General features: G+C 41.9%; 1 protein-coding gene across 1 annotated transcript in view; it reads right to left on the bottom strand.

Moving 5' to 3' along the window:
* The window catches only part of LOC126198531 (myotubularin-related protein 13), a 219,927-nt gene that overhangs the window by 35,957 nt on the left and 170,702 nt on the right, over positions 1–13,268 (bottom strand). Inside the window, exons 27-30 of the mRNA XM_049934926.1 lie at positions 12,575–12,760; positions 12,267–12,483; positions 10,723–10,850; positions 5,838–6,019 (exon numbers count right to left, since the gene is read on the bottom strand). Of these exons, the coding sequence (XP_049790883.1) occupies positions 5,838–6,019; positions 10,723–10,850; positions 12,267–12,483; positions 12,575–12,760 (713 nt within the window). The remainder of the gene's footprint in view (positions 1–5,837; positions 6,020–10,722; positions 10,851–12,266; positions 12,484–12,574; positions 12,761–13,268) is intronic.

Here is a 13,268-nt window from a genome sequence, read left to right as displayed (position 1 = left end):
CTACAAGCAGATAAAATTGTATTATGTAGACACAGGCAGCAGATCATCTAATTTCTATTTTTATTGTATACTATAAACAAATTGTTAAGTTTTCAATTTATTACTCTTACGATAACATCCTTCCTCTTTTATTATTACTTAGAGATGGCAGACAAATCTTTAATCTTTTAAAGCAAATGAAGCATTGTACTTCCTTGCTGCATCACTTCGCAAAATTATTTCCAGACTGGTTGGTTGGTTTAAAAAAGGAAGGGGGGGGGGGGGGGCGGACCAAACTGCTAGTTCATTGATCCCTTGTTCTGAATAAAACAATGCCACAAGTGTGAGAAGAAAACAAACAAAACTTACAACAAAAAACAAAAGAAAGAAAAAACCACAAGAATGACAGAAAGGCAACAAACACTTAACGGACAAAAGGGGACAATAAAATCACAGAGATGCAAGAAACAGGGATACGATATTAAAACAAGAAAGCAGGTTACCATGGTTGGCTGACCATAAGAATAAAAAGAAGCCAGTCAGCCACTCATCAACACATTAAAACGTCCACCCTGAAAGCTCTAGGATGGAGGACACACAGGGAAAAGGATATGTGCCAAAACTTAGATCAAATGATAAAACCCACCCTCATGAATAAAATTTCAAACTAAATCAGCCCGATGCGGTGTTGTCGGATAAAATTGGTGACAACGAGTCTGGTAAACTAAGATTTTGTTGCAGGGCAGTCAAAGTAGGACAGTGTACCAGAAGATGGGCCACTGTCAACCGGACGCCGCACCGACAATGAGGCGGGTCTTCACACCGAAGCAGGTAGCTGTGAGACGCCCAAGCGATGCCAATGAGGAGCCAGCAGAGAACCACGGAATCCCTGCAAGAGGCCTCAATGGACGACTTCCACACATTCGTGGTCTCCTTAACGGCATGCAGTTTGTTATGGATACTGAGATCATGCCATTCTGTCTCCCAATGCTGAAAAACTTTGCAGCGTAATAATGATTGCAGATCAGTAACAGGGATGCCGATCTCCAGAAGCAGTTTCCGTGTAGCCTGTTTCACCAGCCAGTCAGCAAGTTCATTTCCTTGGATTCTGACATGGCCTGGGATCCACACAACCACCACAGAACGACCGGACCGTTCCAGGGCACACAGGGACTCCTGGATGGTCACTATCAAAGGATGGTGAGGGTAGGACTGGTCGATAGCTTGTAGGCTTCTCAAGGAATCAGTACACAAGAGAAATGAGTCGGCAGGGCATGAGCAGATGTGCTCAAGAGCACGATATATGGCCACCACCTCTGCAGTGAAAATACTGCAGCCATCTGGCAAGGGGTACTGTTCAATATGTCCTCCATGAACATACGCAAAGCCAACTTGACCAGCAGCCACCCAGCCAGTGGTGTAAACCACTTCATGGCACCGGTACATGTTGAGAATCGAGAGGAAGTGACAGCGGAGAGCCGCAGGGTTAACAGAGTCCTTAGGGCCATGTAAAAGGTCCAGATGAAGCTTCAGCCAAGGTTTACACCATGGAGGTGCATGTGAATGGACCTTGAGGAGAGGTGGTAAAGGGAAGGACTCCAGTTCAAAGACAAGGGACCGGATGCGATCAGCAATTGTGAGCCCTGACCTGGGCCACTGATCCGGGATATGAATCGCCGTGGGTGGGGAAAAGGAGACAGTAATTCGGATGCACAGGAGAACTATGAATGTGTACAACATAACTGACGAGCAGTTGTGTATGTCGGATCTGCAATGGAGGGACTCCAGTCTCCACCAGCACACTGGGCACTGGACTCGTTCTAAAAGCTCCCGTCGCTAGGCGAACGCCACAGTGGTGCACTGGGTCGAGTAAAAGCAACGCTGAGGGCAACGCCGAACCATATACCAGGCTCCCACAGTCAAGACGGGATTGAACAAGGGCTCTGTAGAGCTGCAGCAGCGTAGAGAGATCTGCACCCCACTTGGTGCTGCTCAGTCAGAGGAGGGTTGAGGTGCTGCCAGCACTTCCACTTAAGCTGATGAAGGTAAGGTAACCAAGTCAATCAGGTGTCAAAAACCAGTCCTAAGAATCGGTATGTCTCCACTACAGTGAGTGGATCGTCATTAAGGTAAAGTTCTGGTTCTGGATGAATGGTATGACACCGACAGAAGTGCTTGACACAAGACTACGCGGCTGAAAACTGGAAGCCGTGGGCTAGAGCACATGACTACGCCTTGTGAATGTTCCAAGTAAGTGCCGCTTAGCAGCACCAGTACTGGAGGAGCAATACAAAATGCAGAAGTCATCTGAATACAGATAACATGAGACCGATGGCCCTACAGCTGCTGCTAGATCGTTAATAGCCACTAAAAATAGACACACACTCAATACGGAGCCCTGTGGAATGCCATTCCCCTGAATACAGGGGAACTATGGAAGGCACCAAGGTGGACACAGAAAATACAGAGCGACAGGAACTTTTGGATAAAAATCGGGAGTGCGCCCCGGAGACCCCACTCATACAATGTGGCGAGGTTATGATGTTGCCAGGTAGTGTTGTATGCTTTACGTAAGTCAAAAAAGACGGCAACCAGGTGTTGGCATCTGCAAAAGGCTGTTTGGATGGCAGACTCAAGGGACACAAGGTTATTAGTGGTAGAGCGACCCTAGCGGAAGCCGCCCCGACATGGAGCCAATAGGCCACGTGACTCCAGGACCCAACCCAACTGCCGACACACCACACATTCTAGCAGTTTACAAAGGACATTGGTGAGGCTGATGGGCCGATAGCTATCCACATTAAGTGGGTTCTTACCAGGTTTAAGTACCAGAATGACGATGCTCTCCCACCATTGCGATGGAAAATGCCATCGTACCAGGTCTGGTTGAAGATGACGAGGAGACGTCGCTTGTAGACAGACAAAAGATGTTTAATCATCTGACTGTGGATACGATCAGGCCCAGGAGCAGTGTCGGGGCAATGTGCAAGTGTGCTGAGGAGCTCCCACTCTGTAAATGGGGCATTAAAGGGTTCACTGTGGCGTGTAGTTAATGAGAGGACTTTCCTTTCCATCCGCTGATGGAGGGTGCAAAAGGCTGTATGTGTGTGTGTGTGTGGGGGGGGGGGGGGGGTAGTTCTCCGACACAGAGGCTCGAGCGCAGTGCTCAGCCAAGTGCTTGGCAATCACGTTTGCATTGGTACATAACATGCCCTTCACGTTAACGTCAGGGACACCTTTTGGGGTCTGGTACCCAAAAAGACTTCTGATCTTCGCCTAGACTTGGGAAGGTGACGTACAGCATGGCCGACACGTACCTCTCCCAACACGACAGTTTCCGTCGTTTTGTAAGCTGCCAAATGCGGGCACAGAGCCGCTTAAAGGCCATTAGGTGCTCTACGGAAGGGTGCCACTTATATTGCTGTAGAGCTCACCAACACTCTTTAATTGCCTAAGCGACTTCCAGCGACCACCAAGGGACTGTCTTTAGCCAGGGGCACCCTAAAGAAAGAGGGATCGCATTTTCCGCCGCAGAAATGATCATTGTAGTGACCTGCTCAACCACAACATCGATGGAACCATGTGAGGGAAATTCAATGGTGACAGCAGAGGTGAAGGCTACCCAGTCTGCCTTGTTTGAAGCCCATTTGGGTAGGCATCCGTGGTCATGATGCCGGGGTAGTGACAGGAAGACGGGGAAATGGTCACTACCACACAGGTCGTCATGAGCTCTCCGGTGGATAGATGGGAGAAGGGTAGGACTGCAGGCCGAGAGATCAATGGCCGAATATGTGTCCTGTACCACATCGAAATGTGTGGGGGCACCTGTATTTAAGAGGCAGAGGTCGAGGTGGGACAGTAAATTTTCAACATCTCTACCACAGCCAGTAAGCACAGTGCCACCCAAAAGGGGTTATAGGCATTAAAATCTCCCAAAAGTAGGGAAGGTTTAGGGAGCTGATCAATCAGTGCAGCCAATACGGTTCAGGGGTACTGCACCATCTGGAGGGAGATATACGTTGCAGACAGTTATTTCCTGCGCTGTCCGTATCCTGATAGCCACAGATTCAAGAGGACTTTGAACGGACACAGGTTCACTACATACTGAGTTCAGGACATAGACACAAACTCCATCTGACACACTATTATATTCACTACAGTTCTTGTTATATCTCCTGTAGTCATGAGGGCAGCGGTCCGCATTGCCGGGAACCAGGTTTCCTGGAGGGCAATGCAGAAAGCAGATGTAAAGCTTAACAGTTGCCACAGCTCAGCCAGGTGATGGAAAAAACCACCACAATTCCACTGGAGGATGACTTGATTGTAAGACTGGGAAGGCATGAAACACTCAAGGAGGCAATTTACGCTTCAGGGTCACCTGCTGCCACCAGACGAGTACCTGTGTGATCAACATCCATTGTGTCTGAGGGCCCAGTGAGATCTAGGTCCTCATCAGATGCCAGAATCGCCATTTCATCCTCAGATGCAGAGCTTGTAGGTAGTGGTGGTGTGGGTGCCACCACAGTGGCTTGGTTTTTGGGTGTCTTTTTCTCTTTTGGTTTTCCTCACTGCCCCTTACGTTTGTCTGGCTGGGAGGGCTTCACTGATTCAGTGTCAGGGAGTGAGGAGGACCGTGAAACCCTACGACCAGCTACCTTCGGTTGTTTCAGCCACTGGCAGGTATGAGCTTCACCACTGGTAGGAACCTGGGAAGGGAGTGGCCCAAGGGACCCCTTCCTAGTGAGAGGAGTCGAAGAAGACGTACACTTCTCCGGCTGAGAAGTGGGGACTGACGTCCCCAATGGTTGGGGGAGGGGGGTGTTGCTCCTGAAGTAGGTGGTGCAGGAAAAACAGGGAGGGATGTGGCTCGCTCTTTGGGAAAATTTTGAAAAATGGAGGTCAAACCCTACAGGGGACCATCACATAAAGGCTGAAACAAGTGAGACTCCTTTCAGTAGCCTCTTACGACAGGCAAGAATGCCTCGGGCCTGTTATTACAGTGATGACAGCAAGGAACTAGCATTTAGGAGCAAATCTTACACACTGCATGTACACTCATACCTAACTTAGAGCTGTGACATGCGGCAACATGGACCTTATTGTCTCAGCAATGCTCTATGAATTCTTTTGCCATGGGCTTGTTGCTCTTTTTTGTCAGCATTGTTATTAAAATTGCTCTGATCACTAGCCTGTTTCCTACAATGACACAATACTTCAAACTTCTTTTTTAAAAAATGCTTATTTAAAAATGAACAAGTTTAGCACTTCTGCTATGACTAATTGATTTTTTTTAGTCTGTTATTTGTAAAAAATAAGAACCACCTTTTATAAATGAGACCAAACAAATACTAAAAATATCACTATTTCGGAACTAAAATATCATTATTAGTTTTAACTGTTCGGTTTCTCCCATGCCTATACACCGCCATTCCCACCTTGCCTCATGCATCACCTCTCCCACCTCCATCAACCCAGGTAACTACTTTCAATAATAAATATTCCTTAGTCTAACTGTACTGTGTGTGTGTGTGTGTGTGTGTGTGTGTGTGTGTGTGTGTGTTTGGGGAGGGAGGGGGATGGGGGGATGCTCCTACTCAAGATAGTGCAAGAGCTCAAAAGCTACAGTTAATTGTTTTATATTGTGTATTCCTGTGCGCCATACACCAGTCTCCTATAGGTGGTCACCTTTCCTCCCCCCCATCCATGAACTTCCATTGTTATTACATTATTCATTCGGATATGTTCTACAGATTCAATCACCAAGGAGGAAATTCAGGCATGAGGAAGTAGTCAAGTTAAGGAAGAACTCATGAAATTGGAACCTACTACTGAAAAAGTAAGTTCTAGATGCTACTTACCCCATAGTGACAACTTTACGAGCTGATTTGTTGATAATTCCGTCAGCAGCTTCAGCCTCCTCCTCTTGCTGAGAGTCAAGCTGAATAACCTCCAAATCATAGCTTGGACCATGAGAAAGCTGTTCTCCAAGATAATATTGCCATACTTCTAGACATGGCAAGAAGGATTGGGGCCGCAGAACCTAATGATGTAAAATATCGTAAGTAGATATTCCATCAGAAAATAATTATTTGCTTTGTCCAACAGTCGCAATTTGTTTTATCTAATGACTACTAGTTTCGGTTCCAACTAACATCACCAGGCCAATGCACAATCCTAAAATCACAGCACATAATGAAAATATTCTTCAAGAATTATTTACAAAATACTTTTCCTATGATAGATAATGTATGGTATGAAGTGCAATTTTAAAATATAGGCACCCCTTTACCCTGCTGCACAGTTGTCAAGCTCACTTATCCAAACAGATATGTCATATATTAAAAGTAAGGTCACTGATGTAATCCAAATAGGTACGAACTGTGGCCAGAAGCAGTAAGAGTAACCTCAACATGCAGAGGTTTTTTTCCATTAAAAAAAGAGGAACAATGAAGAAGACAGCTAAAAATAAGTACATATTGCATACCTTTTACTTGACTTTCTAATAACATATAAACTGAGGGCAGTATCATAAATCTAGGAATGAATGTTTCTAGTTTTTGAAGGTACTAAATCTTGATGGCACAACAAGTGCCACATCATTAAGAACTAAATAAAAACAGACCATGTTGTAAAAATAGATAAAAAGCCTTTAATATGTGGTAGTATGAAAAAACTGATCTCTTCTACACGCAGATGATCTACCAAGGGGGCTTCACCAGAGATTACATGTTTATGAAATAATTTTTAGTGTTCCATACCTCAACTGGTGAAAACAGAACCTTACAGGATCCCTTTGTTTTCTCTCTGTTAAGACCCCCCCCCCCCTTTTTTTTTCAGGTTACCGGAAAAATTGGCAGGGCGACAAAAAATCTATTCTAGGTGTGGTGGGCAAAATGTTTGACAGAATGAACCTCATTTCAGGACACAATTTTAGGAAGGGGTAGCATAGCAGTACCATGTTGAAGTTTATGTGAAATACTAAAGTCTACAGTCCCTTGGTGGTGTAAGTAATTTAAGCTTGTAAGTCAACACAATCAAAGGGTACCGCCACAAACGTCACATATTTTGATACTCTCAAACACACTCATCAAGAACTATCGATGAAATATCTATATGCATGTTGGGCCTGGTGGTCTACGAGACAAAGCACATGCCTGGAAACAGAGGTCACAGAATCAAATCTCAGTTGGGCCATGGACTTTTTCAGTCTCCTCAGCCTTCAAATCCTGATGATGTGAGAATTCTCCAGGAACAACATACAGTTTGGATTCCACGTTAAACTGTAGGTCCCCTCTCCCCAGTTGGATAACTGAGGTAAGTTAGGGGCAATGAAGTTGCCAAAACGGACTTCAATTGGAAAACTTGTACAAGCATTGAGCCACATCATCATCATCTACATACATAAGTTTGTACGGAACCCTTAGAGTGAGAGTCCTACTCACACTTGTCTCTTTTTTTTATTGTTTCAGTGACTTTTTACTAATATTTACTAGCACAACATGTTTTGGCAGCATGATGCATCACTAGGAGCCTTACTGTTACATGTACAGTAATCTGAAGTGTGGTTACAATCATCTGTTGAGTGTGCAAGTTGGATTATGTATAAAAATATAACCCTCTGCAGAAAGACTGTTCTGTTGTAGCCTGCTGCTCTCCCCTCTGGTGGTCAAAATTCTAATCTGTGGTGTTGCCAGGCACAGATTGCACAGCTATGAATGTCCACGAAAAACTGAAATTAATAGTCTGCCGATTTTGTAATCACTGAATTGGGTGGGAAAAGGCAGGCAATGTCCAGAAACGCAGTTCACTAGTGGGAACATGCTGCTGCCTTTCAACAAGGCAATCATTTTTGAAACATTAATACAACCAAACAAAGAAAATGCCATTTCAGAAGAAAAAGGTGTGTGACCTTCCTATGTACCTACATGTTTAGTCTGACGTTGATACTACATCAGAATATTTTATGATCTGAAGATGGCAGTAGCCCAAACCAGTCATAGTGAAATGTAAAAATTTATGTGATCAAGACAGACCTGTATAATAAAGTGCCAGAAATATGATCATGGACTCATTTTCACACTTTATGTCTTCAATTGATAAAGGTGTTCAAGTTTTTGCAAAAGCAAACATTTCAGTCAAAGAGTTCCCAATCAGCATTCCTTTTAACAGTCAATTTCGAAGTAGTAAGGCTTTGTTTGTCTTCTCTCATGGAGCATGACAACCTTTTCATTTGTGCATCTAATTAATTAGACACACACACACACACACACACACACACACACACACACACACACTTCTACATTCATTCACACAAGCAAGCACACCTCACACAACTGCCATCTCTGTGCATAAGTTGTGCTTGCTTGTGTGAATGAATCTTGACAAAGGCTTTGGCTGAAAGCTAATGTTTAAGTATTTTTTCGTTGCGCATGTCTGAGACTAAGTGTTATCTTTACAGTAAATAAGAATCAATCTTTTCCTTATATAATTGATATTTCAAACTGGAGTTTCCATTGTTCACAGATTGTGTTTTCATTGTCTATGGTACCTCAGCAACCAAGACAAGTTTATTTTAGGATTTAGAGTATCTGGAATGGAAACACCTGACGTGAAAATGTTATGTGATGATGTTGTTCTTGTTGTTGTGTTCTGGGTGCCAGACTAATAAATTTCCAGCAAAAATGTAAGTAAAGACAACAGTGAAATGATTTAAACACACAGTTCAGTTCAGTTCTACACTTAAATAAATTAATCTTTCTGTACACACGTTTTGGTACCTGACTTCAGTGTCACACCCAGAAAATAATTTTATCACACTTCAAATTAATGTACATGTAACTGTAACGCACTTGATGGTGACAACATGCTGCTGAAAACTGTCATGCTAGTAAATATTAGTAAAAAGTGACCAAAGCAGTAAAAATTATTTCATAAATTTTAACACAGTTGCTGACCATACTACATGGATACATTTAAGAGATTATTTAGATGGAGTGATTTATTAATCTTGTTCCATTGTTGCTTCAGGAGAAGAAAAAATTGACGATTTCCAAGATATTTATTAGTTTCATTGAATGTACGGGTTTGAGAAAGTTTCCACTGCAGACTGATTTACTGATGGTTACCCTTTCCCAATGCCCAACTTGTGACAGTACGCACCAGTATGCTGTACTCTTACTTCTGGTGAAAGAAAACCATAACTGCAGACTTTGAGATTTGGTGCAATATAACTTTGTTTTACCAGTACAAATGTCACACTCATATTTTTAAAGTTCCCAGAAGATCATAAAAATAACATTTTTTAAAGTCAAAATTTGAACTACCTGGCTCTCCTCCAGAAGGTCACAGTACTGGAAGGGATATCGTACCCACAAACCTACCATCACCCATAGTAGTGTTCCACCACACACCCAATCTACAGAATATCACTATGTATCCCCATTTCAATCCAACTCCCAATCCTGCACTTCATGGGTCTTTTCCTTGTGGTCGATCGAAGTGCAAGGCCTGTCCCATATCCCCATAACCACGAGCCAACTCGTGATGAAGAGACCATTAATAAGCTATTTATGGAGTAGAAACTGCACTGAACCAAGTGAACAAACACTATTTATAGAACTCTGTACGATAAGTAATCAGGAAAAAAGGTGACTATTTAGTTAGGTTACAATTAATTATCCTCTAAAAAACTGTTTGAATGATCTATGAACTCGAATAATTATCTAGACAGAAATTTATTTGTTTAACACCCATCTCTGCTTATGATTTCACCTTGCATATCCATCCTCTTTTTTGGTCAGTGCAGATGATGTTATCAACTGTAATGAGTCCTGTTAGTTCATTCGCTCAGTTTACTCAAAAGAGCCTACAGTGTAGTTGGACTGAAGTTCTTTGTTAATTACAAACAAAGTTGACAATTACAGAAAGTTGTCATGCTCCTCAACTTCAAATCCTTTTAATTTTTTCTGTCCAAAATATTTCTCAAAGTCAGCACAATTTTAGCTGCAGCATGATGAATGTGAACTATTATATCAGCTACATGCAATTTCACAGTTCTGTAGCTAAATCAATGACCTTAAATAATATTAAATTATCACTTTAATTTGAGGTTGCGCGCGTGTGTGTGTGTGTGTGTGTGTGTGTGTGTGTGTGTGTGTGTGTGTGTGCAGGCTGCTTGCTTCACAGACAGTACAAAATGGGTTATGCGGAATGAGCACTGCACATGTGGATTCGTAATGCAGATGCAGTGCTCTAACGTTCTTTTACTCTAGCTCGTCAAAGGATTTCATCTGAAAAGTAGCAAAGTTTTCATTCTCTTCTGTGAATGCCTCTTGACATCTCAACCTTTCTGTTATTTGGTCAGTGGTCTCCTTTACTACTGTAACACTGCTTTACCATTTCCACTGATAATGGCAGTCCTGCAATTAGCAACCCTGTCCATCCCTTCAAGCCCCAGCTTCTTTTGTGACTTCTACTTCAGTTCTTGAAGTTAATTACAGTAACAATTAGAAAATGGTAAAATGTCATTCCAGAGGATGAATCAACCCGTACGTGTAAAACCAACAGAAAATATAGACTAAATATTATAAAACATCATATTTTTCAAGTGTCAGGAACAAGCTGTCGTGATATTTCTAAAACCATGAAATGAATGGAACATAACAAGGTAATTTCACTCATCATATGCAATAAAGATAGTTAGGTAATCAAGGACTTAAAAAGCAAAATTTATGAAGTACTTACAGGATGCTCCAAATCTGGTGTATACAGAAAGTTATAGAACAAAGGTGATCTTGTATGCTGTTTCTCGATGTAATCAAATATTGACTGGCCCAAGTTTGGACCAGAGTTGTTTCCTGCCAACCGTCCACCTTACAGAAAAAAAAAAAAAAAAAAAAAGAAGAAGAAATTAGCTACTCTCTTACAACCTCAACTGTACACCATCAGTCCAAAAAGTTTCAAGATTGAATTAATACAAAAAAAAATAGAGAATACAGAAGATTATGGTTTTAATGCTGCAAGTGTTCTACATACTTTGCCCTCATTTGACATAAATGCTCAGAACATTCGTACAATGCCGTAGAACTGTCAGTAAAGTCGTTCTTTGATAAGTCATTCACTCATATGTGACATTGGCTTGAATGTCTTGTTATGTTGTCAAAGCATTGACCCTTCATCAGAATTTCTGCACTCTTGTACTTTTGTGTGTGTGTGTGTGTGTGTGTGTGTGTGTGTGTGTGTGTGTGTGTGTTTTTTTAACACCAAGTCTTTCACCCACAATGATTTTTTCAGAAAAGTTTTGTCCATGATCTGCATTTCAATCAAGTCACACCAGGCATCCATGTATCATTGTTCTTGTCATGGAGGCAAAGCGTAAGGGACAATCTCTGAAAATGCTTTTCTCTTCTTCAAAACATTCAGGAGTATGTCTTGATTTGAATTAGAGATGTAGCTTCATTGAGATTTGTGAAATAATGATGTTGATGCACTATTTAACACTGCCTACCCACAGCCGAGTGGTCAAATGCACATATATTGTTTATAGTTACTGTCACCATAGTTACTGCACTGATATTGCTTGTACAGCAGGAATAAAATCAGTCTCTCAACTTTTTGGACAGATGGTTTATTACCCATTTCTTAGAGTACACATTGAAAATACAGTAATTTCAAATCAATTGCCAGAACTGTAGCAGAAACTACACTGTGAAGCCAGTAAAGTGCACTGTTTCTGAAATAGACATAAGCACTCAGTTTAATTTTCCTCGTACTCTTTTCAGTGTCTGCCTCAAGTCAGAGATAATGCATGTATTTGGTAAACATTTTAGTGCCTGATGAACTGTTATGTGCATACACAGTAAGAAAATCTGAGTTACCAACACAAACCACATAAAAATCTCTTTGTTGGATACTCCTACACATTAACAGATCACAAATTAGCAAGAAAATCAGATTCTTTATTTCAGTAGTTCTGTTTGAAACTGGACAAGAACAGAACACCACTTGTTTATGAGGTATTATATCCACGACCAACAATATGTATTTAAGAATTGGTAAAGGCAAAAAATTTTACTCTAGTGATCTCTCTCTCTCTCTCTCTCTCTCTCTCTCTCTCTCTCTCTCTCTCTGTGTGTGTGTGTGTGTGTGTGTGTGTGTGTGTGTGTGTGTGTGTTTTGGGGGAGGAAGGAGGGTGCGCACTTTTGGAGGAAGAGGGAGACTATGTCTTATGTGCTGGTAACCACAACATTAAACAACATTAAAAAACTGATTACTGGAAAAAAATTTACCTGGATAAATTCCCTCATCATCAGAACCGGTATCAACACTTTTATGGTGAGAGGCGAGTGATCCTCTTTTATCTTCAACAGCTGCAATACCACATTCCACACGATCTAACTCACAGTCCAGTAGGAAAGTCCTAAAGCGACAAGAAACTGAGTGGTACGCAAGAAATCTCAGGTAGTAATCATTGAATTCAAAGGCCAGTGGAAATTGTTTCTGTATCTGAGGAGGGAAAAACAGAATTTTTTATCATATATCAAAAAATAATACATTGTTAAGTATATAATGTTGATCATTTACTACAGTCACTTACTTGATGCACTACATCAAGGAACTGCAAAAATGTGGGTGCAAATCCGCCAGCTTGTGAACTAGCTAACAAGTTGCTTCTATGACAGAACCTGTGTCCAAAAGCAAGCCATTCTTTCTCAACAAGAACTCTGAAGCCCTCTATTGTTCGGTAATGTGGATCAAGGCAAAGTTGAGCAACTGATGATACCTATACAAAGAAGGATTACAAAAGTAGAAATAGACACACAACAGTGTTGCACATACTTACAGTGAAAGACAAGCTGCATTGAGAATATGTTGAATGAATAGTTCTATAAAATTATTCTAACTGTATTAGATTTGTCTGCAGTTACTTAGCCATGTCTCTGCAATATCCTTTCTTTCAGGAGTGCTAGTTCTGCAAGGTTCGCAGGAGAGCTTCTGTAAAGTTTGGAAGGTAGGAGGCGAGGTACTGGCGGAAGTAAAGCTGTGAGGACGGGGCGTGAGTCGTGCTTGGGTAGCTCAATTGGTAGAGCACTTGCCCGCGAAAGGCAAAGGTCCCGAGTTCGAGTCTCGGTCCGTCACACAGTTTTAATCTGCCAGGAAGTTTCAACTGGAACATGCTTAACAGAAATACGAAGTGGCACTAGGTCAGAATATATAAAAACATGAAACCAAGGAGACGGAGGAGAAACATCACTCCAAATGCTACATTACAAAGAGAGTCACGAATTTTA

Source organism: Schistocerca nitens, chromosome 8 (genome assembly GCF_023898315.1).
Source record: "Schistocerca nitens isolate TAMUIC-IGC-003100 chromosome 8, iqSchNite1.1, whole genome shotgun sequence".
Classification (NCBI taxonomy): domain Eukaryota; kingdom Metazoa; phylum Arthropoda; class Insecta; order Orthoptera; family Acrididae; genus Schistocerca; species Schistocerca nitens.
This window is presented reverse-complemented; position numbering and strand designations above follow the sequence as displayed.